The sequence below is a fragment of the Sebastes fasciatus genome, chromosome 16, assembly GCF_043250625.1.
Source record: "Sebastes fasciatus isolate fSebFas1 chromosome 16, fSebFas1.pri, whole genome shotgun sequence".
Classification (NCBI taxonomy): Eukaryota; Metazoa; Chordata; class Actinopteri; order Perciformes; family Sebastidae; genus Sebastes; species Sebastes fasciatus.
This window is the reverse complement of record NC_133810.1, coordinates 24,589,106-24,616,087: the sequence shown is the minus strand read 5'-3', so window position 1 is coordinate 24,616,087 and position 26,982 is coordinate 24,589,106. Positions and strand designations below refer to the sequence as shown.

The following is a 26,982-nucleotide window of genomic DNA, read 5'->3' as shown; positions in this document are numbered from 1 at the left end:
CCCCATCATCATCATCATCATCAGCAGCAGCAGGCTGTCACAGCACTGCATGTTGGTCAGGTTTTAGCTCATAGCACCGAAAAAAGCGCGTCTCCTCAATGTCTTTCACAGTCAAACTGATGCCACATGTTAAAAACATGTATCAGCATCCACCGCTGCTCGAAGAGGAGGTCAGCAGTTCGGATTGTTTGCCATAATAAGCGTGTATTATTATGTATTATTATTTATGGGATAAAAACTGCAAAGAGCCAAGTATGGAAGAAGAAATAAATCTACACATCCACACTTGATGAGAGTGAGTGAAGGTATAAAGGCCTGCTGGCCACACATCAGCTTTATTTGTCATTAAAGGTTCAAAGAATGTGCAAAAAAAATACGGGGGAATTAGGCAGTGCGCCATCTAGCGACTGTATTTACACAGGAACTGATAGATTTTCCATTACTGGCCCTGCAGAACAGCCTTGTGAACAACAATGCAGATGAAGAATGTAAATATTAATAGCTGCTTTTATTTGCGGTGCTGATGCTGCTGCTGCTGATGATGAGATGCTGCAAAGAGCTGATGAGAGAGATGTGAGCACATTATTTTAAATAAGCATCAGCAAGTGATTTATTGACATGCATGTCATAGTGAAGCCTCTATAGTCTCTGTCAACATTATCAGTTATGCACAGGCAGAACTAAAAGGTGGTGTAAGTAAAATGATGTGATGAAGGAGGGGGACACACAACTGACTGATAAGAGTGATTTTTGGAAGACTCCATTTGGATACGGTGTATTTATGGTTGAAGCTTACAAACATTAACTATGATAAGACTATGGTTAGTGTGAGGCAAGCAGTATAGAGGCACTAACTTCACAAGCAAGACACATACACAGAAAAACCACTGCAGTGCATTTGCAGGAAGACCAAGCAAGCAGTGGAGGGACACACAAACCAGTTTAAAAGCTTAAACCTGCATTAAGCAATATTTATGATTTTAATATGGCTCAGTAAGGTGACAGGGTCACTCGTAGTGTAGTGTAGACTAATCACACAACCCTGCAGCTCACAGCTTGAAGCTGCTTTTAGTTCAGATTTGGGTTTTCTGGTCTGAACTATATAGAGACAGTAGCATTGATTCAATGCTTTCTCCCATATAAAACCATAGGCAGCCATTTCCGGTGACGGTGTAATGTTTCAGTGGAACAATAATTTAATTGACTTTGAACCTCTCAGGAAAGACGCAGTGTATAATCAGATCTTGCAGTCTACATGATTGGTGAAAATGTAGAAAAAGAACTACACAGATTTACTCAGTTCAATGAGTCTATCAGTCTATTGACAATGAAACAAAGGGATTGCTCAGGGAGATGAAATGATTAACTCTGAAAGATATTTATGAAATACTGTATATTCATGAAATATACAGCTATTACGATAGTAATGTGTAAAAGAGGTCAAGATCAAACACAGAGCCAAAGATTTCACTAAAATGATTTTGTGGAGTGACACCATGGCGGCTCAATGAATAGCATTTCCTCCTAACAATAACAAGGTCGAAGCCCTGGTCTTCTCTGTGAGGAGTTTACAATAGGGCTCCAATTAAAGCTTATTTTCTTGATTAATTAGAACTTTAGAAAATAGTGAAAAATGTCCATCATAATACCCCGAGGTCACATTTGCAAAGCCGAGACGACATCTTCAAATGGCTTATTTTGTCCAACCAAAAAGTCCAAACCCAAAGACTTCAGCCGGTTAGACAGTTATCAGGTCATTAAATGGGCGTTATCAGTGGTTGTAAGCCTCATAGATGTGGGTCAGAAGGGGCCAGCTACACCCACGAGTTGGCTTTATCATCGATTCACATGGGCGATGACCGAAAGAAGGAATAAAAGACGACAACAGCGATTGTAGTAATTATGACAGGAGCAAAAGCGGGAGTCAGGGACGGTAGTGTAGACTATGTGAAACTCTTTACGGGGTGAAGGTCGGGGGGGGGGCACAGGACTTTCACCCAGGAGACCGGGGTTCACATCCTGTGTGAAACCAACAATGTGTAGTTGTCTTTGTGTTCACAAGCATTAAGTTTCACTTTTCAAATGTAGTTATATTAAGCCAAAACACAACGTTTTTCCCTAAACTTAACTAAATGGTTTTGTTGCCTAAACCTAAAGTTGTTATGTTTGTGTTCAAAACGTAACCTTTCACTCAGTTTTACGTGTTGGAATTAGGTGTAGTAGGCACCTACTGACCCACATCTATGGTTTTAGTTTACCATGGTGCAAGACACTGAAAGGCGGCTTCACTTATCAATATAGTTGACAGTTAATTTTCTGTCAATCAACTAATTGTTTCAGCTCTAGTTTGCATATTCTAACATTTTCTCTACAGACAGGTCAGGTAGACTAGAAACTCTAAACTGCTTACAGATGTGACTGTGTTTGTTTATGTGGTAGCCCACGGACTGGTGGCCTATCCTGTTTCCCTGCTCCAGTGCATGCTGGCATGGCCTCTGATCGACTCTGAATAGGAGCGAGCAGGTAGAAAGTGGATGAATTATTTGTGGACCGCCCAAGAGAAGTTAAATTATGCGGTGCTTAGAAGCTGAAATTTAAATTAGTCATTTAGCATTTAACCCTAGAATCACTCCCACCATTAATAACGATAATTACATTAAGCGCCCCTTCTTCTAAATGATGATGCTGCAGGCCGACTGTGACAGCCTCAGGGTGTCCTGTGTTGTTGTTGTTTTCATGCACACTCATACTTTCTTGAAGGTTTTCTTCGAGGATATGAATATGGTCTTGCATAATTTTCCAGAGGGGGAATAGAAACAGACTGCAAACTGCAAGCTAACAGATGTTGCTGTTGATTTTTGTTGTTGTTGTTGTTCACGTTGAGCAAGCTTCTGTCCAATAGAATAGCGTCAGATTGTTTTTGGTGTTATTTTTCGGAGGGGAAAGGCCTGCAGGGGACCATATGTTTTGGGGACTCGCTGCTAGACCTGTGCTTGGTCGATCCAATATGTTCCTGGATTCTTACAAAGCAGTAACTCCTTCCCTGGTTCAGATCAAAATACACTCTGAAACAAACATCGATCAAATGCAGAGCGCACAGTGGCTTTCAGTGTGTAATATTAGACCACGTTTGTTCAGCTGTTGTCTCGTCCAATTAATATGAATATGTTTTTTCTGTCTTTTTGACTGTTTGTTTGCAAGATCCAGCTTGTCAGAAAATTACCGATTGGGAGGACATTTGGTTGACAGAAACGCCTTGGCACAAGCAGCAGACTACATTCTGGCGGTGTTCAGATCTGGGATTTCCAATGTCGGCTGATTACATAGCAATCACTAACAACGACAGTGTGCTTTTTAAAATTCTTCAATGATTTTTTAAATATATTCAAAGTGTATGCTTATCTTTATGTGACAGAGAGCTCAAATCCCAACCAACCACAAAACCTTTCTCCAAGCTGCTTTTGTCACTTTCTATTCTTGGAATTCTATTTTAGGATTTAGTCATTTTTTGGATTTCTTATTAAAACTGAGCAGAGGTCTTATTTTTTAACATCACAATGTGCCATTGGCATCATTTTTTAAAAACCATTGTGCTGTTAGAGGTGCTGTGTGTAACTGATTTGCATTGGTTTGCTCCTTGATTCAAATATTTGATTTTTCAACATGTCTAAATTGGGGCATATGCAGGAAATCTGGGCCACCCTGAAAAAAATATCACTCTGCAGCCAAAGTACCACCGATCCCATTTTATCTCCTATAAAATAACGTAATAAAAATGTTGTTTAGCCATGGATGTGTGGGGATTATGATACTGAATGTGCTAAAAGTCAAGTGTCAGTCTCAGTGTAAAATCAGTTTGACTGAATAGTGAAGAGAAAGGCGAGATAACTCACGCTGCCCTCCGATTGGTCAGTTTGCGCAGTTGCTTCCATCACTTTGTGTCCGCTGACTGTGGAGATTAGGTGATGTAATTGTTCTGACTTCCCCTCAGCAGCCTGTAGTGGTGTGAGTTCTGATGAGACAGTGAAACAAAGCAGATTACAATGTGAAAAAAAACCATTTTGCAATGCGCTAACACAGATTAGCAGTAAAGATGTATTTGTCTTTTCAAGTCATTTGGGATTAATGCAGTGTTGTGAAGATGTTGATGATGATTAGAGCCAATGAAAGAATAGGAGCAGCATTTTAGACAAGAAGCAAAGTCAATTTGAAGAATGCTTACTAATCAACTCAAGGCTCATCCCTGTGTGTCATTATTGTGCCATTATCATGGCATTGTTGACAAAACACTTTCATTTGGGCTTCTGAGTCACAACCAAGTCATCACCAGGAAGTTGCGAGTCATTTAAGTAAATCTTACATCATTAGATGTGTGACTTAAGCCTGCGTAGAGTGTGAGTCATAATGACTTACTGTAAGTCCACATTCTCTGTTACAACCCAGATGTATCCTTTTGTTCTTTAACTCCACTTGGTCGGACAATTTAACATTAATTTCACTGTGTTTCTACCTGACACTATCTTCAAATCATTTCAGATTTGTTTTGAGATGTTCCTGCTTCAGATATTAAAGGAGCAGTAGGCATAATATTTTTAGCATCATTGGGCAAAAATTCCACAATAACCTTTCAGCATATTGTAATTCAAGTGTTCTGAGAGAAAACTAGACTTCTGCACCTCCTCATGGCTCTGTTTTCAGGCTTTAAAAAATCTAGCCCATGACAGGAGACTTTGGCCAATCACAGGTCATTTCAGAGAGAGAGAGCGTTCCTATTGGCTGTTCATTCAACGGAGGCAGCTGTCAATCACTCGTGAACTCCGATCAAACGGTCAAACTAGGCAGCGCTGATCAAATATGAATCAATATAACTGTAATGCCTATTTCTCGCCTCAAATGTTTTCAGGAACATTTTGTAGTGTACTGTTTGATGTAAAATGAGAAAGTTTGCTCTAGCTGGTGGGCGGTGCTTGGTATTTCCTCAACTGATCTCAAAATGGCGGCCAGGTCACAAACTTTCTGATTTTATAACTAAACAGTACACTACAAGATGTTTCTGAAAACATTTGAGGCAAGAAATAGGCATTACAGTAACAGAATATTGATTCATATTTGATCAGCAGTGCCTAGTTTGACCGTTTGATCGGAGTTAGCGAGTGATTGACAGCTGCTCAGAGACGGCAAGGCTCCAGCTCGGCTCTGATTGGTCATGATGTTTTTCAGATTATCAGTCTCATGCACTGCTCTCAGGATAGTGACAGTTTTATAAAAATAACTTTTTTTTTAATCATATTTGCTCCAATCTGCCTACTCCAGCTTTCATAATAGAGCATCATTTGTACTATTTTTAAGTACTTGAGAGTTGAAATGGTCGCCGAAAGCTTTGTGAGCACAATCATTAGAGAGCTGCAGTGTGAATATAACTGATTCATTTGTATATAGATAAAGCTGATCATACTTGACACGGTCAGAAACACTTGGCATTCACACAATGAAACACATTAACATGCTTATTACATTCTTGCTGTCGGTAAGTAAATGGCTCGAGTTATGGAGGTTTGGGGTGGAATATCTCATTCAAATGTGATTTGGCAAGCAGACGTCTGTACACGATGCTTTAGTAGTCATTATCATTCATATCATATTTGTGATGGGCACGAGGCGCTTCACTCTCTGCCACCTTTACCCATGTACGACCCAGTCTGCCGCAGTTACAATTAACATTTCCACCCTGGCGGATGTTAAACGGGAGACTCGACACGCTGCTGTAACATCAGTGTCAATGCACACTGGAGGGTATTTGTATTTCTTAGAAGTAGACTTTAACCTCATTTGTGAATTTGGTACTAATTTGAATGCTACCCACAAAGCTTTGGTGGTCAGGCAAATGGATTTAGCAATACATCAGAGAGTCTGTTTTTTTCTGATGTTTGGCTTGTTACATTTTCAGGCCAAATCATGCTCGAGTGTTTAAATCCTGATAAGCTTGATCATTTTCTGCTTCTCTGCTGATTTGTAAATTAGCTTCTTATCTGATATCAACATCCGTGCAGGCCAAGGAAAGTATTTCTATTCATTTGTGAGACCAACATTCACTTTTATTCCCATCATAACATGTGCAATGATTTGTCTAATTCTGCTTTATGTCTCAGCATTACATCTGTAAGTCTGATGGTGCATATTCCTGAAGATTACAAAAACTACCACCGTATGAAAACAAAAAGGGAACAACTTCCATTTATTTTTCGATTTAGTTCCTCATCAATCAAGTGGTCAGGTTAAATTATTCAGTAGAAAACAGACCCACGCGCTCACACAGGTTATTTTCAATCAGCAGGTGGAAACAGCAGCCAGCCTGGCTCTGTCCAAGGTTAAAAAAAACATCTGCCTACCAGCACCTCTAAAGCTCATTAATTAACCTGTTTATCTTGTTTTTTTAATCCATACAAAAGCTGAAATATCAAACCGGCAAGTTGCGGTTTTAACTGCATTGTTCTGACAACGTGTAATTGCGTTATTTAGCCCATCTAGATATGTAATAATCAACAGAATTTTGTAATTTTGTTATTAATTTACCAATTTGGCATACATTTTAAGTGTTATTGGTTTTATTGCGATTCCACAACTGTTTTTGCTGCTTAAAGAGGACCAATTATGCTTTTGTGCCTTTCCTTTAGTGTGTTATATAGTTGTTTTGTGTATGTAAAAGGTCTGCAAAGTTACAAAGCCCAAAGTCCACGTCAAAGGAAGTTACTCTCCCCCACAGAAACACTGCTCCTGAACTGCCTAAAACACCTTGCTTGAAGTCCCACCTTTTATTCTGTAACATGGTGATGTCACCAAGAAACACATTTATATAATACCTGCCCAGCAGCTAGTTTGACACGCCCTAAAACAAAGCTCGTTAGAGTCCCAAGAGTTTTGTTCAATTGAGCAAGCACAACAGACTGGGGCAGCTGACCAATCAGAGAAGACTGGGCTTTTCGGAGGTGGGAAGGGCGGGGCAGCAGCTCAAACAGAGCGTTTCAGACAGAGGGTGAAAAGAGGTGCTGCAACACAGCCGATATAAGAAAAATAACAAGTTTTTTTTAACATTAAAACATGTTAACATGTTCTAATAGAAACCCCATATTAAAAAATATATATATGCACCTGAGAATAAGCCTAATAGTTCCTCTTTAATATATCAATTTGGCATACATTTGAAGTGTTATTGGTTTTATTACAATTCCACAACTGTAGGTGTTGCTGCTTAAGGAAGACAAGGTTACAGTAGAGGCCAGAGACACCTGAGACACACATAACGCCGTCCAGCGCCGTTACATTCCTACATTGGCTTAGCTCTGCGACAGAGCAGGTCAGTAACCCTTGTCAGCCTGCTGACAGCACAAATCCATCAACACTCGTTTTTTACACATTACATGTTGACACGGCGGTCTTCTGCGCAGGAACCCGTTCATTGATTGAACCTTTTCATTGATTTTCAGTCTCATCAGCAGCTCCACAGCAGCTGAGTCTGTGTGTGGGTGTACAATCTCCTGTAGGATCTGTGACACCAACTGTTTGACCCGCACTGCTGTTACAGGTATATTATTGTGAACATCCTAGTGCCTTTCTCCTTCGTGCCCAGTGTCCATCTGTCAGTTAGGTTATGTGATGACTGGATAACCATATATATAGAGAGAGGTGGACCGCCTCCTGTCATTTTGTGCTAAACACAAGCAGATGCAGATTGTCCTCTGACAGAAACGGCCTGCTCATCAGCCTCTGGAAACAAGTAACTCTGATGACTAATTTTCCTGCCATCCACTATCTCGAGATGCCTTTTTTTTTCACTGTGATGAAAAGAAATCTTGTTCATGCAGCAGAGGAAGAGATTCTCTAACTCAAGCAATTTTATAAGCCAGTAATTGAGCTGCACATCTTCACATTACTGCCTTTTGGTTTTTGCTCCGGTGCGGTCCACTCTGCTGCCTGCGTGGGTGTTTGGCAGTCAGGTGCCTTTTGATGAAGGAGCCGCATAAAGCCGGGGCGGGGAGAGGGAACGGTAAGATCGCCATCAATCTTGCACAGCCAGACAACCATCTGTTCCCTAAAAACATCAGCCCCCTCAACAGCTTGTCCCCAAAAACACTCGCTGCACCGCCTCTGCAGCTGAAGATGCACTGTGTGTGCATCAATAAATCTACACTGTACCTGATTACTGAAGTGCACAGTGAGATTCTTTACTATAAGTCATGCACTGTCCTGTCTTGTATGTGACGCTCCATCACTTCATCAGTACACACTGTGTTCTGTTCCTGTCCTCCTTTCAAGACAAAATTAATGACTTCTCAACACGTAAAATGACTCCAACTCTGATGGGATTTTGTTTTATGAAACATTACACAGTTCAGATGCGCTAAGCGAGCAAATTAGAACAATTTATTATATAGCAGGTTTTGCTCAGGTGTTTGGGAAAGAGTTAAATCATCTGGAAAAAAAACATTAGCATGTGTACCGGTGCTCTCCTCTCTCTGGCTTATGCCTGTGACTGTAAAGCTGTTATCTGTATTCTGCTGGTGGGGTAGCAGCGAGCCGAGGGAGGGCGTCATGATCTCCCCCGTAGGCTCATGCAGTTCTCGCTAACAGGAACTGAGTGGCACTCTTCTTCTTTTTTAAAAAAATATTTTCTTTTTATCAGTGGGAGTTTGCGTTTACACTTTCATGTGCTCGAATTCTGAAGCAGCTAACGCGATTGAAAAGCTTAGCATGCGTTAGCCTTTCCCTTAAATATTAATACACACGTAATCATGCGCATACATTTGCATTTGCCTCTCCGCTCCTTGATCCACCCTGCAACATATGTTCTTTCAGCCTAATGTAAGTAGCTAACTCTGTCGAAACTTTCACATCCTCAGCGGCTGTTATGCCTCAGTTCTTTTGAAAGGAGCTCATAACTTATTCACTTAACTGTAAACTTCTGAAGTCATATATGCCTAGCAAATATATTATACAATGTCACATACGGATATGAGTCGTCTGGTGTATAATATTGTTCAAAGGAATGAGTTATGTCTTAAAGAGGACCTATTATGCTTATTTTCAGGTGCATACTTGTATGTTGGGTTGCTACTAGAAAATGTTTTCATGCTTTAATGTTCAAAAAATGCTTTATTTTTCTCATACCAGCTGTGCTGCAATACTACTTTTCACCTATCTGAAACGAAAACGCTCTGTTTGAGCTCCTGACCCCGCCTCCCTAATAGCCAAGTCGGCTCTGATTGGTCAGCTGGACCACTGTTGTGATTGGTCAACTGAAAACAAACTTGTCGGACTCTGCTCCAGCTCCGCTCTAACTAGCTTTGTTTGAGGGCGTTCTAAACTAGCCGCTAGGCAGGTATTATGTAAATGTGTTACTTGGTGACATCACCATGTAATGGAAGAAAAGGCAGGACTTTAAGCAAGGAGTTTCAAGCAGTTCAGGAGAAGTGTTTCTATGGGGGGAGAGAAACTCCCTTTGGCGTGGACATTGGTGCAGACTTTTACAACTGTAAACTATACACACACTAAAGGAAAGGGAAAAAGCTCAAAAGCACAATATGTCCTCTTTAAGTATGAACACACATAGGTTTAGGAGTTTATTATTGTGCTGGGTTGTAGCCTGGCTGTTGTCAACAATATTACAGTTATACATCACAGATTGTCTGACGGCCCCGGACTCAATTTTGGCCATCAAACTGACCAGAGTTCCCTTTTCTCTCTGTTGTGTGTTAGATTGGCTGCCACCTCAGTTCTGGGATCTTGTAACTGAAGCTATTAACAAGGGGGCAATAATGAAAACGATGCAATGTACACACTTTGTACACTTTGTTCTGTTTGGCTGCAACTGTAAAGTGAAGCAGATTGAGGCGGCTCATTTTTGAAAGACAATCACTGCAAACACACGTAACAGCCCTCAGCATGTGCTGTATATTGGCAGAAGCTTACAGCCTTTTATCAGATTCCATTAATGCGTTAGAGAGACCAACCAACTGGAGGGATTTCACATGAACACAGTTAATTAAACACGATTTTAATTAACCTCTAATCAAAAAGACACACATTTTATAGGTGGATCCTGTCACTAGCTGCCCTCAGGCCTAGATAACAAATGCACAGAGATGACAGGATATTTGAATTCACAACAGTACTTGTCTTGTTCTGTCCAAATTTTAATTGTCTTAAACCAAAAGTCCTGCAAAACCAGATCAACTGACAAGATCAGATGAAGTACTCAAATACTTTACTTAAAGGGGAACTACACCACCCAAATTAAGAATTCCAGTATGATATTTCCACGGCCTAGTAAAGTTCAATCAATATTTGTGAACATGAGCTACTCTCTCTCAAAGCCAGAAACCAGAGAAGGAAGTTTCAAACTTGTGATGTCATAGGGTATAAAGTGTGGCGCTGCTCCATAGACAATGAATTGGAGACTGATTTTATGGACCCACAGAATGTTTTTATACTCATGTATGAGCTTTATTCTATTGTAGTGATCTCAGTTGTGAAACAGAAAATGTTCCCATATACTCAGAACATTACCCTGGGTGCTCTCAGTTTCATCTATAACATCTCTCCCAATTCATTGTCTATGGAGCAGCTCCAGACTTTATACCCTATGATGTCACAAATTTGAGTTATAGCAGCCTAGTTTTGGGATCTGGGAGAGAGTTGTTCATGTTTATATTTTTGTACTGTCTTAGACCATAGGAATAACATGTATGAATCTTGAAAATGGGCGTTTTTGCCCTTTAAGTAAAAGTACTAATACAACAATGTAAAACTCCTTAATTCAAAATCCTACTTAAGTAAAGGTACAACAGTATTAAGTGCAAGTGTACTTAAAGTGCTAAATGCGAGATTGGTATCATTTCTATTGCCTCTGCACGATTGTCAACATGGTGACGGTTGAGCCGGTGGCTTGCAGCAAACGGCGCTAACGGTGAAAACAACAGCAAGTCTGCTGAGAGAGCAAATAGTGTTAACCTGAGGGGGAACAGGAGGGTGGGTGCTACGCTTCCACAATGGCGACGTCGGTAGGGACGACGTTATCAGTTGTAACAGTGGGGTGGGTTCACATGCACTAACATGCAGTAAAAGCACACACAGAGCACAGAGAATCTCGGATTATAACACACACAGAGGGAGAGTGACTTCTCTCTCTGCTCAGGTAGACATTACTCCACTATAACTTTACATAACAAATAGTTGTTTGGTGCTATATTAATGCTCTGGATATATAGAGCATTAAAAGTGAATTACTCATTCTACAGAAAACTGTCCCCTGTGACTGATATTTTATTATAAATTATATTAGATTGTTAGATAGTTAATACCAATGCACCCATGTGTACTAGAAAGAGCATTTAGCTAGTCAATAGTCGGGTCCCCTCTAAAGGGTCATAAAACAAACTGTGACAATTAGTGAGACAAGAAAGAGGGGAGAAAAAAGTTGTATACACAATATATTTTAATGTTTTGGACTTTTCTCTAATTGCTTTTTGTGAAATACTGGATAATTTGAACGGAGAAGATTAGAAGGGAAATATCTCTTTGGTGGCACTTCTAACAACTCACACATACATCTGAAATGAGACAAAGTACCCCAACCAGACAGACTGTTTTTTGTGTTTCATAAATATTTTCTCAGTAAAATCTTAATCTGAAAAGTAACTCATAACTCTGGCTGTCATATAAATGTAGCGGGGTAAAAAGCACAGATGAGCAGACACGACACAGGCACCAGACTATTTCTGTCTTTAACAATGAAGCATATGAACACGAAAAAATATGCAAATAAAAAAACACTTTTCTTTTTTTTTTTTTTTACAATTTCTTAGATTTAACTGAAACGTCAATGTCAACGGTTCCAGATGACAAAGTAGATAGTTGTAATCCTTGTCTTCCCATTTAAATCCTGTTGCAAATTGACTGTAGTAATGCTGCCAACACCGAAACTTTTATTGTCACAGTAATTAGCCCATCAGATGGTGTGGTGTTTCTAGAGTAATGCTTCACTATAGTCTGTATTGCATTATATTTCATTCTTGCTGTGAAGTGTCAACATATGGCAGTGAAATTTCAAGAGGCATCACTTTGTTTTAGTATTTTACATCTCTCTCTCTCTGTGTCTGCTGAAGCTGTGACTATGAGTGAGTGAAAAGGCCACTGGCCAGCCTGCAGTTTACAGTGTGTGAGAGAAAAGTGATCAGAGTGATAGTGACTTCCACCATGATAAAACTGGGTCAATGTAACCCCCACCCCCTCCACCACAGGCAAGGCTGAAAAAGGGGAAAAAAGATGAGGATACCATCACCAGACTCTGTGCGTGGATATAAGCATGGGGACACTGGAGCGTGGTTTGCTTTCTCCATGGGTCGGTATCAGTGTTGTGTTGGGACTGAAGGCATCCCCAGATTATTTTGACGTGTTCCTGCCTCCCCTGTAATCCTGTGGTTTTACAGTGTCACGTTATAACCTGTCCCCCTGTATTTTCTCTCTACCCGCTTTGTTCCTGTCAGCCAGTGTTGTCCTCAGTATCTGTTCCTCAGTCCCCCTTTTAACGTTTTGGTCTTCCACTGCCTGAGAGATTCTCGATAAATATGGCTTGAAGGGATAACGGTTAAAATGAAAATCCACCTTAGAGAACACTGTTTTAAATGTATGTTGCATTACAGGCTAGTTGGTTGTTTGGTGGCCAATCTGAACAATATTATGTGAGGTTGGTAAGTCTCCACTTCATCTATTGTGGAGTTAAAAGGGTGGCTTTATCTAAATGACAAAAAAAAAAAGATTTTCCCACTTACCCTAGTGGTATTTAGCCATGCACATGGATTCTGTTTTACTTGACCAGGTTTTGAGATATTTATCTCTGAAACGTCTGCCTCCATCCCAATGCTAGACATCACTAGGAGTGCATGACAAAATATGTTTTGTAACGGGAGTAAAATTAAATACAATTTTAGAACAATGAAGAATCTGTGGCCATGCTAGTGGCTCTATAAGGCTGTATTTAGGCACAGCTGTGCTTGAGCTGAATGCTAAAGTCAGCATACTAGCATGCTCACAATGACAGTGTTGATGTTAAGCTGGTATATGTTTACCATGTTCACCATCTAAGTTTTGCATGTTAGCGTGCTGACATTTACACTAAATACAGAGTACAACTGAGGCTGATGGGAATATCAGTTTTGCAAGTATAACGACAAAGCTGCTATTGAGCTGAAGATGACGCTAAATGAAAAGTTAAAGGATCATCAAAATATTACATTTCATCCCAGGGGGACATAAATCCAATAGTTTTCAAGATGTTTCACTAAAAAAAAAAATGTCAACCTCATGATGGCGCTAGAGGAAAAGTCAGGGAATCACCAAGTCATTAGGATTCATCCTCTGGGGACCAAATTGTCATGGCAACCCATGGATTAGTTATTGGGGTACTTCCGTCAGGACCAAAGTGGTGGACTGACAGACAGACAACTTTCCTTTCTCTAGAGCCGTGCCACTAGCATGGCTAAAATATGCCCTTTTTGTAATGTGACCTGACACTTGAATTTTAAATTTAGTACAATTTTCAGTGATCTAAAACATCAAAGGTAAGCCTCAAGTTTTTGGTGTCAGCCCATTGCGATCAAAGAGCAGGTGCTTCTTTCTAGACTCATCAGTCTACAGCAACGTCTTACAATCACACGGGGAGAAATCCATCGAACACGAGGCAGGGATACAAATAGCCTCGACAGACTAGAGCTGCATCTCATTTCAGCATTTTTCGCCTCCTCGACTCCTCGCTCCTCGATCCTCCGGCTGTGACCCGGAAATCGATCTCAGTCCTCCATCTTGAAGGACGTCCCAATTCATAAAATGCGCATCGAGGAGCGAGGATCGAGGAGCGAGGAGGCTTGCTGGAGGAGCTATGAGCGAGGATACACCAGTGCATCCTCCAGTGTTTCCTGCACGGAAGTTTATCACCGACCGACACGCCCCCTTATTGGATATCAGTTATTGATTGGACGCTGCGCCCGATCAGACTGATCAGATACATCAACATCACTAGAGTTTCATACCAGAGTGAAGACGGATCACAGATTAACAGTTTTATATTTTAGTTGTCTTCTGATTCACCGTCTAGTTATAACCTGTGTTAACTGTAGGTGTGAACAGCAGACGGACCATGTTGATGGTGAAGTGTTCCAGCAGCAGAAGGACCTGCAGTCTCTCTGCTTCACACACCGTCACTGAAGGAGTCTGACACTGAGAGGGGTTTATAAAAGCTGACAATGAACAAACTTAAAATAACTTTCTTCATTTATTAGAAAGAGTTTTCTTTTGATGATCTGTTATTTCACTCATTCACTTTTATTAAGTATCCAGTTAAAGTCAGAGAGAGAAGGAGAGTCTGTCTTTTATACCTTTTACATAATTTATCCTCATTTCCATTCAGTCACATGAGGCTGATAATTCCTGAGCGTCGGGTTTGATATGAGTTATATCATTTCACTTTCCCCTCAAACATTCAGACTAATACATAACTTCTACTGTCAGAATATAAATTAATACAGACGCTAATAATGAATAAATAATATAAAGATATTGTGCCAGTAGAGATGGTTCCTGGTTCTCTAAGCAGGACTCAGTCCACAGTAGAAATACAGACTGCAGCTGTTATTCATGTGCAGGTGTTTGTTAAACAGGTAACAGGCTACAGAGAGGAAACACTGCTGCTCTGATAACTCTGTTTCTTTATTACTATTAGATCAGTTCAGACATAAACAGCTGTTGACAAACTGCACACTTGTCATGTCTGCAGTAAAATGCATCACTTTTCTTTTCAGCCGGGAAATCTCACACTCTCCTTCAAACAGAATTCTGTACTTTGTCAGTCTCAGCTGTGCTTCGAACTCAATGCAAACATATCAATGCTAACATCCTCTCAACAAACAAGTATTGCCACCCCTACAGCAACTGTGGCAAAAACTAAATTAAAGTACTTCATCAACCAAGCAACTCCTGGGTGCACTGATTGATTGTATTTAACAGTTTGTGTGTATCAGAGGGTGGATTTTTACTTTTAACGACAATAATTTTTCATCTTAACGTTGAGAGCAGCCTTATAATGAATGTACCGAATTAATATAAAAATGTAAAGGCTAAAGTCCTGTAGTAACTGTACCAACCTGTTATTAATAACATTAATCATAAGGGCGATTTAAGGATACAAAGAAAAAACTTCCATAGCCTACAAAGGGCATATTTATAAGCTACATTCAGTTAATCTCTTTTTGCTGTGTCATGGTGAGAAAGCTTTCTCTCCAGCTGAGTCGTATTATTGTGTGCGTGGTGACCTTCTGTTTATACCATGGCCTGGACAAATGCTCATTTCTAATTGGCCCAAAGGATTCAGCTAATTTAGTTTATCCAGAGGCAGGATGAACAGGCCAGATGTCTGGGAGCAGGAAATGTTTCATTTCAGGTAATCGTATGGTTCTCAAGCATAAAACAGTCTTTAAAGTGAAGATTCCCACTGAGCCATCAGCTATTTTTGAGAGTCGACGTGTTGTTTTTCACTGCAAAGACAGCAGTGCAAGACAATCTTTGTCAATTTGAAGTAGTGCATCAACATAAACTGAACACTTCACAGAAGCATTCACATACTCGTAGTTTTAAAACCTCTACATCGAGAGCAGTGAACACGTACAGTGCAGCTGTGTTTTACGGCATATTCAGCTATTTTTACCATCAGCCTTGGCTTATTATTTCATGTGACTGAATGTGTCTTGTCAAGAATGAGGACTCATCAGAGGGATGAAGGTTGTTGCGGCTCATTTGATGCAGCTTTTGTGACTGAGCTTTTAAGAAGCCTCACCGCCATCAGGATTAGCTAGGATTATTTGCTGCTAACAGCAAACAGGTACACACTCTCGCACTTTTGGATTTGGGATTTTATGCCCTAATGGTAATGATATTGGTGGGAAAAAGTTGAATGTCAAAGTCCTACAAATATAGATGAGCATTAAATGTCTGGCAAGTGGCGATGGTATAAGCAGGTAACAGAGTGTGATGTGCATGTTGAAATGGATTTGGTAAACGCAATCACTGCAGTGTTATCCATTCAAATCAAACATGCACCTCGGTGGGTTTCCTTTTTATACAACTTCTCCTTTCATTTGCAGCAAATGTGAAAGGAAATATGTGTGACATGTTTATGGTGAGAACTGAGATTGTTGGAATTCGGTTTTGTATTTGTTCTTGGTGTGTTTTGCAAAAGACACCTTAGAGATGGCTTACAAAAATATGCAAAACAAAAAAAAATCTATTCTTGTTGTCAACATGTGCTGCTGTGGATTTGGGGTTTTACTTTACATTTCACAAATAATTTACCTTTATTCTTTTTTAATTTAATTACACAGTATTGTAACATACTATATATCAAAATTATGAATTGTATCATAAATATTTCATAGCAATATTCATAATTTTGCATCAGCATGTGCTGTTTTGTGTCTGAACAGATGGAATGTAAAGTGCGCCCCAACATTTCCAGTGTTTGAGAAATTACAATAATTTCCTGACTTGTCTCTTTCTGTCTCTCTCTCCATCTTCACTGGACAGCTTTGCATAAACCCAGATGCCTCCCCTCCCTCTTGATGAGCGCATAGTGGTCATTCAGCGCCCTAAACACATAGGCCTATGTGAGGCTTCCCCGCAAACCATCCCGCAGCACTCCTCTCAAATATCAGCCACTTCCAATGGACACCCTCCTCATCTCCATCCTTCGCAGTGCCATTTCTATCCACCCGTCTGTAAATCTCTGACTCTGGAATGCAAGCGCAGACCCTCTCGTGTGCAGAAATTCAAGAGCGACCAACCTGTCATCCCAGCAGCAGGTGTCCGACACATCCCTAGCCACTGCCACAGCAATGGCACAGTAACCCTCGGCCCACGGCTGCCCTCCCACACACATACTATCGATATCCGGGTGACGGTGGACAAAGGAGGTCGGGGAGGAGGAATCAGCAACTCGTTGGGGCGCAGCGGAACTTTAAAAGGTGGCAGAGGGAAATGTGTCGCTTCACAGTTGGATCAAGGACAATGTGAGAAGAGAACTGGAACTGCAGGGAGGCCAGGTGGTGCCGAACACAAGTCACAGCGAAGTCGCCATAGTCAGCTGTCATCTTCCCCCGGAGGCATCCTACAATTCGTCCCAGCTCAGGCGCAACAGCAGAGGTTCAGGAGTGAAAAGGAAAACACTAGTATTCTTAACAGAAGCAACCAGGAATTTCCCTCTCTAGGTCCCAAGAAGAATTCCAAACTGGGAACTGTCCATCAAAGCCACAACAGTCACAGTCTGCCCTACCACCAAAACTCCGTCCCTGTACCCCATGCAGCCATCCTAAACTCCAACTATCCGTCACCCCCTCCCTCCCAACCCACCCATGTCCCAGTCCCATTTCAGCAACTCAGCCAGCCTCACCCGTCCCGCACCAGGGATCTCCGCCCTCACATCCTTCATGGTCTTTCCCTCTCCCCCTGCTCCTCCCACGCTGGAGCGTTCCCCAGCCCTGACCATACCTGCACCATCGACTGCACCCACCCGTTCAGTTGTGGCTGCTGGAGGTTGGTAAGATGCAGAGGGTGTAAGGGGCACACTGCCAGCTGCCAAAGAGGTGGAGGAAGCTCTTCTACCTCGTTCTCCTGTGTTCATAATGTCGGAACAGTGAAGAGAGGAGGCAAAGAAATGGGCCTGAGAAATCTGGGTGGGTGTCTCTCCACCGCCTCCACCTCCAACACCTCCTCTTCTAACAGCACTGTGTCTGACTGCCGAGCAAGCTTGTTCAAACCTCTCCGCTGTGCCTCCTGCTCCGGTGAGGCCGGAAACTTCGAGAGTCCTGCTATCCTTCGTAAAAGACTGGTAGGGGGATGCCTGCCCTGTACCCCGCTGTCCTCCTCGGCCCCTCTCCGGGCGATACAGAGCTGCGTCACAGGCTGCAACCCAAAAGCCTCTCAGACGGGCAGCTCCACCTGCAGCTACTGCAGCAGCGACCCCATAGTGGTGACATTTAACCCCCGCAGAGGCAAACCGCCAGGAAGAGGCGTTGGAGGAGCTCATCCGATGGGTATGTTCCAAGCTGATGATGATGACTACAGCGTGCGTACTATCTGGCCTGAAGAACTAGCCAAGAAGATGACCCACTCTAAAGCCCAAAAGAATCACTGTGCTGGGATGGGAGTAGGAGTCGGGAAGACCTGTGCGACCCAGGCCCAAAATGGCAGTAACGGAACAGGCCTTCTCCTGGACTGTCAAAACCTCCAGGAATACGCGCAGTCTCAGCATACAGACCGTGCTGGCCGACGGCGGCTTCAGCAGGGGAAAATGGCTGCCCTTGATTTTATGGGCCGTAGGTCAGGATCTGGGTACGACGAAGGCCGGAACTCGCTGAAGAGGCTCTTGAATAAAGGCGAAGACGGTACTGAGCAAGACGGAGATGCACCATATCCACGTTCCCCCTCTCCCCGCTCTGCCTCTCCACCGTCACCTGTGTCCTTCTCGCCTCCACCGTCCGCCCCTACCACACTCATCAAACCCAAACCCTGGCAGAGAGAAAGGGAGGGAGGACATTCCCTGCCAACGGCTCAGTCACTTCACCTGGCCCTCAACTCCCTGAATAGAGAGCAAGACGAGGAGAACAACAGAAGTAAGAATATCTTACAATACACCTTAAGTGCAAGTGGTACATTTGACATAATATCTATGAAGTAACTCAATTTCCACTGCAATCACTGACATAAAGCTGGGTCATATCGGGCTGAAGGCCATTTAGCAGTATTTTTCCATTATATACTGCAGATGTTCATCAAGAAATCCCTGTTGGTTAGTTTTTAGTTAGAGATGTGCAACCTGTCAGTGTTTGGCATATGCTGTCATGATTCTGAGCCCGTTTCCCTTGACGTGTTAAATAATTTGCTGTGTTGTTAACAGATGCAAGCACATTTGGGAACATCTTTGGATCTCAGCAAGTTGTTCCATTTAAGTTTTAAAATAATGAAAGTGACAAACCAGGCCTCTTTTATAGCCAATACATACGGCTAATTAGCGTTCACACTAATATGACCCACTTTTAAATCAGTGATTTCATTGGTTTTGTTTGTCAGTTGGTCACCCTGTAAATTTTTTCTCTCTGTCTCGTCTTCCTCCAGTGCACCTTTCTCTGCCGCTCTCGTCTTCTTTGCCGGCTTCTCTGTCCGATGAGACCGCGATGACTCCTGATGCGGAGAATGCCGTGGTCAGTCCCATCCTGCCCTTCCTGTTTCTGGGGAACGAGAGAGACGCCCAGGACCTGGACCTGCTGCTGCGCCTCAACATCGGCTACGTGGTCAACGTGACCACACACCTGCCCCTCTACCACGTCAACTCTGGACTGCGCTACAAAAGGCTGCCAGCCACCGATAACAGCAAGCAAAACCTTCGACAATACTTTGAGGAGGTTTTTGAGTTCATTGGTGAGAGATATATGGTTGTATTTTTGAGTTTTTTTTGACAAATTCTACTCAAAAAAAGAGAAAGAATGCTTTGATCTGTAATCTGATCAACTTTTATACAAATATCAAATATCAACAGTTAGTTTATTTCCTTTCAAAGCTGTGGCACTGACTATTACGTTACTGTCCCTGAAGTGAATTCCTGACCAAACTCACGCCACCCACACTGTGGTAGAAGAGATTCACCTTCAGACAAGCTTCTTTAGTGACTGGAAGAACTTTGTTGTATTTGTCAAAAAAGGTGGTATATGGAATGAAATGTTGAGAACTATCGGAGAATGCCAGTTCAGAAGACAGTCAGTGATGTTTTACAAATAGGAACATGTTGCCATCCTACATTTTGGTTCTAAACTGGCTATTTAGGATGTAATGATACCTGTCGTAGGGCTTGCAAGATTTATGTTTCTTGTAAGGGGAAATGGAAAAGGAAAATTTGCCACCTTTTATGTGGATGTCCAATCAGTGCTGATTGTAAATGTAGTCCACTGAAGAAGTAGATTCCCCAGTGCGTGCCATATTTATTTTTAGAAAGCTGATTTCTCAACCCCGTCTTGGTTAGTTGCTCCACAGTTACGACAATCAGCAACTCTGGTTTGGTCGAAATAAATCCTTAATTCACAGAGTAAGATGTGAAAATACGCCGGCTCTCCATATTGCCGGCTTCTACAATGACAAAAATCGCCCCAAAATCAACCTCTGCTGGTCTCAGTTGTTTTCGGAATCCTGAAGAAAGTCTCCAGCACACCTCTGTCCCAGTGAGGAGTAAAACTTTAATACATAGTAACGCACACACGGCTCGGTCTCTCAGGGGTGTGGTCGGCGACAGCATCCAACAAAAACTGCCCACGCTGACATTCGTTACAGCGGAATGATTCTGTTTCTGTTGGCATCGGTTTGAGCAAAGTCTCCATCAGTCGGTATTAGCTTCCGGCAGCTCGGGTTCTGGAGGGTCCCTGCCGGCCATATCCTCTCCGCTGCAGCTGCAGCCTCAAGCGGCATCTCTCCGGCTGAATATGGCTACATAAGAGTCTGTAAAATGTACACTGTAAAAAAATCCTCGTCCTTTACATCCTCTGCACTCATATTTTGGGACGCCATTTATGCTGTTGGAAACTTAATACAAGCGAAGAGGGCAAGCACGTTTTCGAGAGCGCGAAAGATGAAGTAGCACTCTTCCTTGCCTCCAACGACATCACTGTCACAATTTTGCAGCTGCGCCCCAGAGACACGGAGAACATTGCTAAGAACTGAAGGCGTTTTTCACACTATACATCCCTAACTCAAATAGATAGAGTTAAGGTTGAAAATCTGCGAATTTTCCTTTTTAATGACAGTAATGATACTTTCTTTATTCACAGATACTCACAGCTGGCCAGCATGCAATGTAAAGCCAGTTTTTGCTTCTTTAATACAGAAAATTGAGCTCATCTGTTTTATTGTTCTCATCCACAGAGGAGGCATATCAGAGTGGACAGGGAGTGTTGGTCCACTGCCAGGCAGGCGTGTCCCGTTCTGCGACCATCGTCATCGCCTACCTTATGAAGCACACCCTCATGACAATGACAGATGCCTACAAATACGTGCGGAGCCGTCGTCCAGTGGTGTCCCCGAATCTAAACTTCATGGGCCAGCTATTGGAGTTCGAGAGGGACCTCAACTCCGGGGTGACTCCTCGTATCCTGATGCCTAAACTTAACGGCGTGGAGACGCAGGTGTGAGGAAGGTCAGGAGCGTGTAGAGGTTACTGCAGGTAACGAAGAGATTAAAGCGGCACTGATACCCGTCAGAGAAAGAGTGCAGCACATTTTGGAACAGAGACACGATGAGAAATATTACAATTGGAAAACGGTGGTGTGTTTGGCAGTTAGTGCACTTTTAATACTGTGAAACATGAGACAAAAGACTGGATGCTTCATTTGTTTAAGTAGTAACTCTTAGACAACATGATCATCGTCCAGTATACTGTTTATAAGATAATGTGCCAATATTTTGTATAGACCTAACATCGCTCTCAGATATCTCATTTCTTTTTTTTCTGATGCCTCTTCCTTTTTTGTTCCCATCATTTACAATCACAACCACACACGGAAATACAATGACTTTGTGGCCATTAATCATAAATGCATGCAGAACGGGTACGCAAACATGGAAAAAGGTTCACTGATGATGTCCTACTTCATCTACAAAATCCCTCTGATGTTTCCACCACATGTAGCAACACACAGGTTATTACAACGCACTTTACTTCCAATGCATTTGCTTCATTATCATCAACTGAATTGTCACAAAGACGAGAAGAATTCATCACACAGACCTCAGTCACTGTATTTGGTTAATATTATCATGTATATGGGTTTTTGTTCCTATTTGGAAACTGTGCAATAGAGCGGCACGGGCCGAGTAGCAACGTGAGTAGCATTAACCTGGGAAACTTTTCGCAAAAGGGACAAACAGCTCATGGAAATGTGTAAGAATGGTTTTATTTCAGTGAAGCGGCCTGTATATTAGCAAAGAAAAAGCATTGCAAGATGGACATAATGCTGTGCACTCACAGGGCTGGAGTGACAATACAACACTGTGTTAACGTGTGGGAATAAAAACTACATTTTAATATGCAGGTTATTCCACTGAAATAAGCTCATTATACACACATTTACTGCCGAGCTTTAACCACAACTCAGAGATTTCTTTATGCACATTATGATTCACATTAAATCCAACCGGATGTGTGGGTTGGCGGTTTTTATCCTGCAGTAATAATGTGCTTTAAAACAACAGACCTTCTCCAACTGTGCGGTATTGATTTCGTGGTTAATTCATAAAAGAAATGCATTATTTTAATTAATTTCTTATGACGTAAAAAACGTTCTTGTTTGGTGTTTAGCATGAAACAGTTCTGTCATGGTGCACGGACAGATATTTCTATAAATATAAAAAGCACATGGTAGTTTGATTTATAGGAGATGACACAGTAACAGTAAAGACGAAACATTTAACATCCTGCTTAACCTGTCTATTCAGGAACATGGAGCCAAACTACTTATTATGTGTTATAGTGAAAGAAACTTTTATTTTGTAACTCTTGATTTCTGATTTCTGATTTGTTTTAACATTATAAGTGTTATTTCCCACAGTAGCAGAAAGGGACTGACAACCAAGAACCACTTTGAAATATGTATAGTTTCAAATCGTACACTACCTTACCTAAGTCATGAAAATTCTTAAAGCCAAACCTACTTTACATTTAGTTATTTTAATACTTTTGTGAAAGAGTAAAAAAAAAAAAACATCACAGTTTTTTTTAATATATGATGTCTGATAGCTGATTAGTTGATGTCTGATATTCCCTAACTGTTCTTTTGCCTTATTGTCCTTACTGAACTTCTTAACTGTGTCCCTCGTGACTATGCATTGCTTTTATTATGAAGGCTTTGGTTTGATTGACTGTGAACTCTTCCACAGTATTGTTAAGGTCGAGGCCTGAGTCCTATTCAATACACGCACAGCCAATCTGCACAATCAATCTTCTGGTTTAAGGTTAAAGCAAAACATTACTAGCCATAGGAGGATATGAAAAAAGGAAATTTTTAAGGAGGACCAATTATGCTTTTGTGCTTTTTTTCCTTTCCTATAGTGTGTTATATAATTTAGTTTTTTGTGCATGTAAAAGGTCTGCAAAGTTACAAAGGGTGTAACCGCCTACTCTTCCGTAACGTAGTGATGTCACCAAGTAACACATTTGCATAATACCTTCTTACTGGCAAATTTGGCGCGCCCTCAACAAAGCTAGTTAGAGCGGAGCTGGAGCGGAGTCCGAAGAGTTGGGTTCAGTTGACCAATCACTACCGAGTGGGCCAGCTGACCAATCAGAGCAGACTGGGCTTTTTTTGGGGGGGGGGGCGGAGCTCAAACAGAGCATTTCAGACAGAGGGTGAAAAGCCGGTATGAGAAAAATAAAGCGTTTTTTTTTACATTAAGCATGTAGAAACCCTTAAAGTAAAGTATGCACCCAAAAATGAGCATAATAGGTCCTCTTTAAAATCTTATTATTATAAAACAGCTCAAAACTTTGGCTCATAAATCAACTATAATGTATGAAGTCAATGCAGATTGACACTTCAACTTGGGGCTGTAAACGGCGTGAAACAATGTGACACAAACTGCAGTTTATCCAGCTTTTCAAAGCGTCATAGCTTCCTGTTAAAACTCCATATTACATCAGTTCATTCACTCTATGGGAAGAATCAGTGATTAATGGAGAACTGGTGTTTTCTAATCTGGTAGCTAAGGATCAGAATTATTTTGCACATTTTTTAAACTGATGCCATACACAATTTTTTGATAACATGCTGTTAATATATACAGTAATTTATGACTTAAGCATTTGCAAAAGAAATACTTGTAAAGAAAGATTGAGGTGTGGGAAGAGGGGAGACTTGTGTTCCTTATTATTTAATTTATTAGTGTTCTTTTCTCTTAGATAGAGGCAATAAATAGTTGTGCAGTCTGACAAGGACGCACTCTGATAGTCCAGGGATTCGGCACACATAAATTATTGATTAAAGCTGACTTGAAAACACATTGGATTTAAGAGGGAAGGTTCACCTTGTGTGTCCATAAAAACCCAAACAAATCAAAATCTGAGTGACTGAATATAAACTTTTACACCTAAGTTAAGAGTTCACAAGCTTTGTTAGTGTTTTTGTAGTATTTAAAAAAATATTCCAGTTGCCCCTTTTCCAGATTTCAACTAAACGCCCTGTCCCTAGTTTCTACAACCAAAATGCCTTCAGTTTAGCCTTGTGTAATCTGGTCCTCCCTTGTTGTCATTATATGAATTTGTAAAATTATCCTGAATTTTGCTCGTTGGATTTATTTTCTGTCGAAGTGACTTTGATATAGGCTATATATTTTTCTACAGTCAAACTTCTTCATCGTGTTAGGGCATTTACTGCAACTGTGTAGCTACAGTTTTTTTTTACATGAATCTTTGTTTTGTATGAAAGCCTGTTAGGACAGAACGCCATCTTCCAACTCTGCCGTGACAATGAGGATCTTGAGGCGTGCTGTGCGTTGCAGTATTACGGTTTCACTGTTATCAGACCTCAGTTAACGTGGGTCAACATACCGCATTCCTGTTTTTACCTCTCGCCTTTATTTCAGCTGGAGAGACTTCAACCAAACAAGCTGTTCACTCCTCCGGTCTCTCCGGCTTAGCTCGCAGTAGGTGTAGCGTTAACCTTTGAAGAGGGCCTGTTGCTATCTCCTCCTTGATTTTTTTATACGGACTTTATATGCAAAATGGCTGTCGAAGCAATTTCTTTAATTCCAGGCTGTATGGACTTGCTGAGCAGTTGAGTCAGTGCTGACCTCAGACGTTTGTACTCGAGAGACACATCGAAGGAAACATTTTCTCTTTAATTCATATAAACCGAAGGGCCAGTGTCTCTGTGAGTGTCAGTGTGTGTAAAAAAAAAAAAAATCTTCCGTTTGTGTTTTGCACTTGAAAAGAGGAAAGTTGTTACAGTGTGTATGATAAGGTTTTGAGAACATTGTATATCCGTGCATTGCTTATTTGTGGGGACTTAATTATTCCTGTTTGTACTTTATTGCTCATTTTTAAACATTGTGTTATTTCCTGTACCAAATATTGAATTCAAGGATTCATTGGACTGATGATGATGATGAAGAAAAAAAAGCAGATCACCTCCTTCCTTCCTAACGGGGGTAAGAACTCTTCAGGTATGACTATCATAGTAACGCTGTAGTGTTTGACCCCCACCACCCCGCCTCCTCCAGAGACCCAAAAACTCATGTTATCTAACCTGTGATGCTCTTCCTTTTCATGATGGATTGTTTCTCTTAAGCAAAATGTAATATTTTCATATTGTAGTAACTGGTCCTTGTATTTAGACAATGTTTTTACCTTCATGTACCGACTATACTCTTCATAAATCTTTGAGGTGCACTGTGACTAATACAATGCTGCTATATCACAAAAAGACTTTTATTTTGTACGTCACGTTTAGCCGATGCAAAGCGGTGGATATCGCTAAAATGTGACAGCTACAAAGTGGGCCTCGGATACGGAGGCCCTGCTTACATCGTTCCAATTCAATCCAGGCTTTATTATTGTGCTGCCTCTGTGCAGTGTGTTAACCTCAGAGCGGCTGTGTGCACAGCAGAAGGATCTGTAGCTGTTCCTGTTGGTCTTCCTTTACACGCATGATAGAAAGAAAAGAGAGAGTCAAATGTAGCAGTAAAGCATTTTTTTAAAAGCCCATCTCATCGCTCACTGTGGTCAATAAAACTGTGATGTTGCTTTTTCTGCAACTGTGTTAATTTTGTGAGAAATGTTGTAAAGGTTCGGTCATGGTTTTATGATTGACTTCAGTTACAGTGTACGAGGAAATGTCCATATATAGGAATATTTGACACGAATCTAGACTGTCCTCTATCAGCACTTATCAGAAAAAAATACGAGGATCAAACGACTTAAAAACTGTTGAGTTAAAACATTATTCCTGTAACTGAAATTTTGCAAAGATGCATATTTGTATCACATGTTGTTATGTATAATACGGTGTTGACTCAGCCTGTGTATTGGCAAGAATCTGGCGATACGATACGTATCATGATACAGGGGTTACAATTCAATATATTGTGATACTGTAAGCAAGATATATTGCGATATGTCAGTAAAAAGAAGCTTTACTTTTTTAGTCAATCAGAACAGTGGGATCTGCATTTGCATTAATCCCAGTCCCTGTAACATTCAACATCAAAACAACAAAAAATGGACCACTCTCTGCCACATTTCTTTGCATGTTAACTATTAATTAAAAATCAATACATTGTTTTTCAGAATCGATTCAGTATCACAAAACACAAACTCAAGTCTATCAATATTTTTCTTACAGCCCTCTAGTGTTGACAAGCGCAGCATATTACGATTTTTTTTTAAATTTTAATTCACAATTTGAGTGAAATCAAATCCATTCACAGGATTAAACACAAATTTAAATAATAATTCAAATTATTTTTTTAACCATGTTAGCAACATGGCTCTAGGGATGGAAATGTTGGTCGGTAGGTCGGTCCACCACTTTAGTCCTGAATTAAATATCTCAACTATTGGATGGAATTAAATTTGGTACAGACGTTCATGGTCCCCAGAGGATTATTTGTTACAAATATTACTCCCCTGACCTTTTATATAGCGCCATCTGCAGGTCAAGATGTCTGTTGCTGATATTAGCATTTAGCTCAAAGCAACGCTGTGCTTGAGACCACTAGCATGGCTGTACACACTTTTTCTTGTTTTTAGACATACACACACATCCCCAAAAAAGTGATATGTATCTGTCAAGTGAATTTTACCGTGCATATTAACAATATTGTGATACAAATCTGAACATGTTAACA

At 41.1% G+C, this 26,982-nt stretch overlaps 1 protein-coding gene across 1 annotated transcript in view; it reads left to right on the top strand.

The window, feature by feature from the left end:
- LOC141752517 (uncharacterized) overlaps window positions 1–26,982 on the top strand; it is a 39,521-nt gene that overhangs the window by 368 nt on the left and 12,171 nt on the right. The window contains exons 2-4 of the mRNA XM_074610521.1: window positions 16,630–18,713; window positions 19,216–19,518; window positions 21,010–21,271. Coding sequence (XP_074466622.1) covers window positions 16,646–18,713; window positions 19,216–19,518; window positions 21,010–21,271 — 2,633 coding nt within the window. The 5' untranslated portion in view covers window positions 16,630–16,645. The remainder of the gene's footprint in view (window positions 1–16,629; window positions 18,714–19,215; window positions 19,519–21,009; window positions 21,272–26,982) is intronic.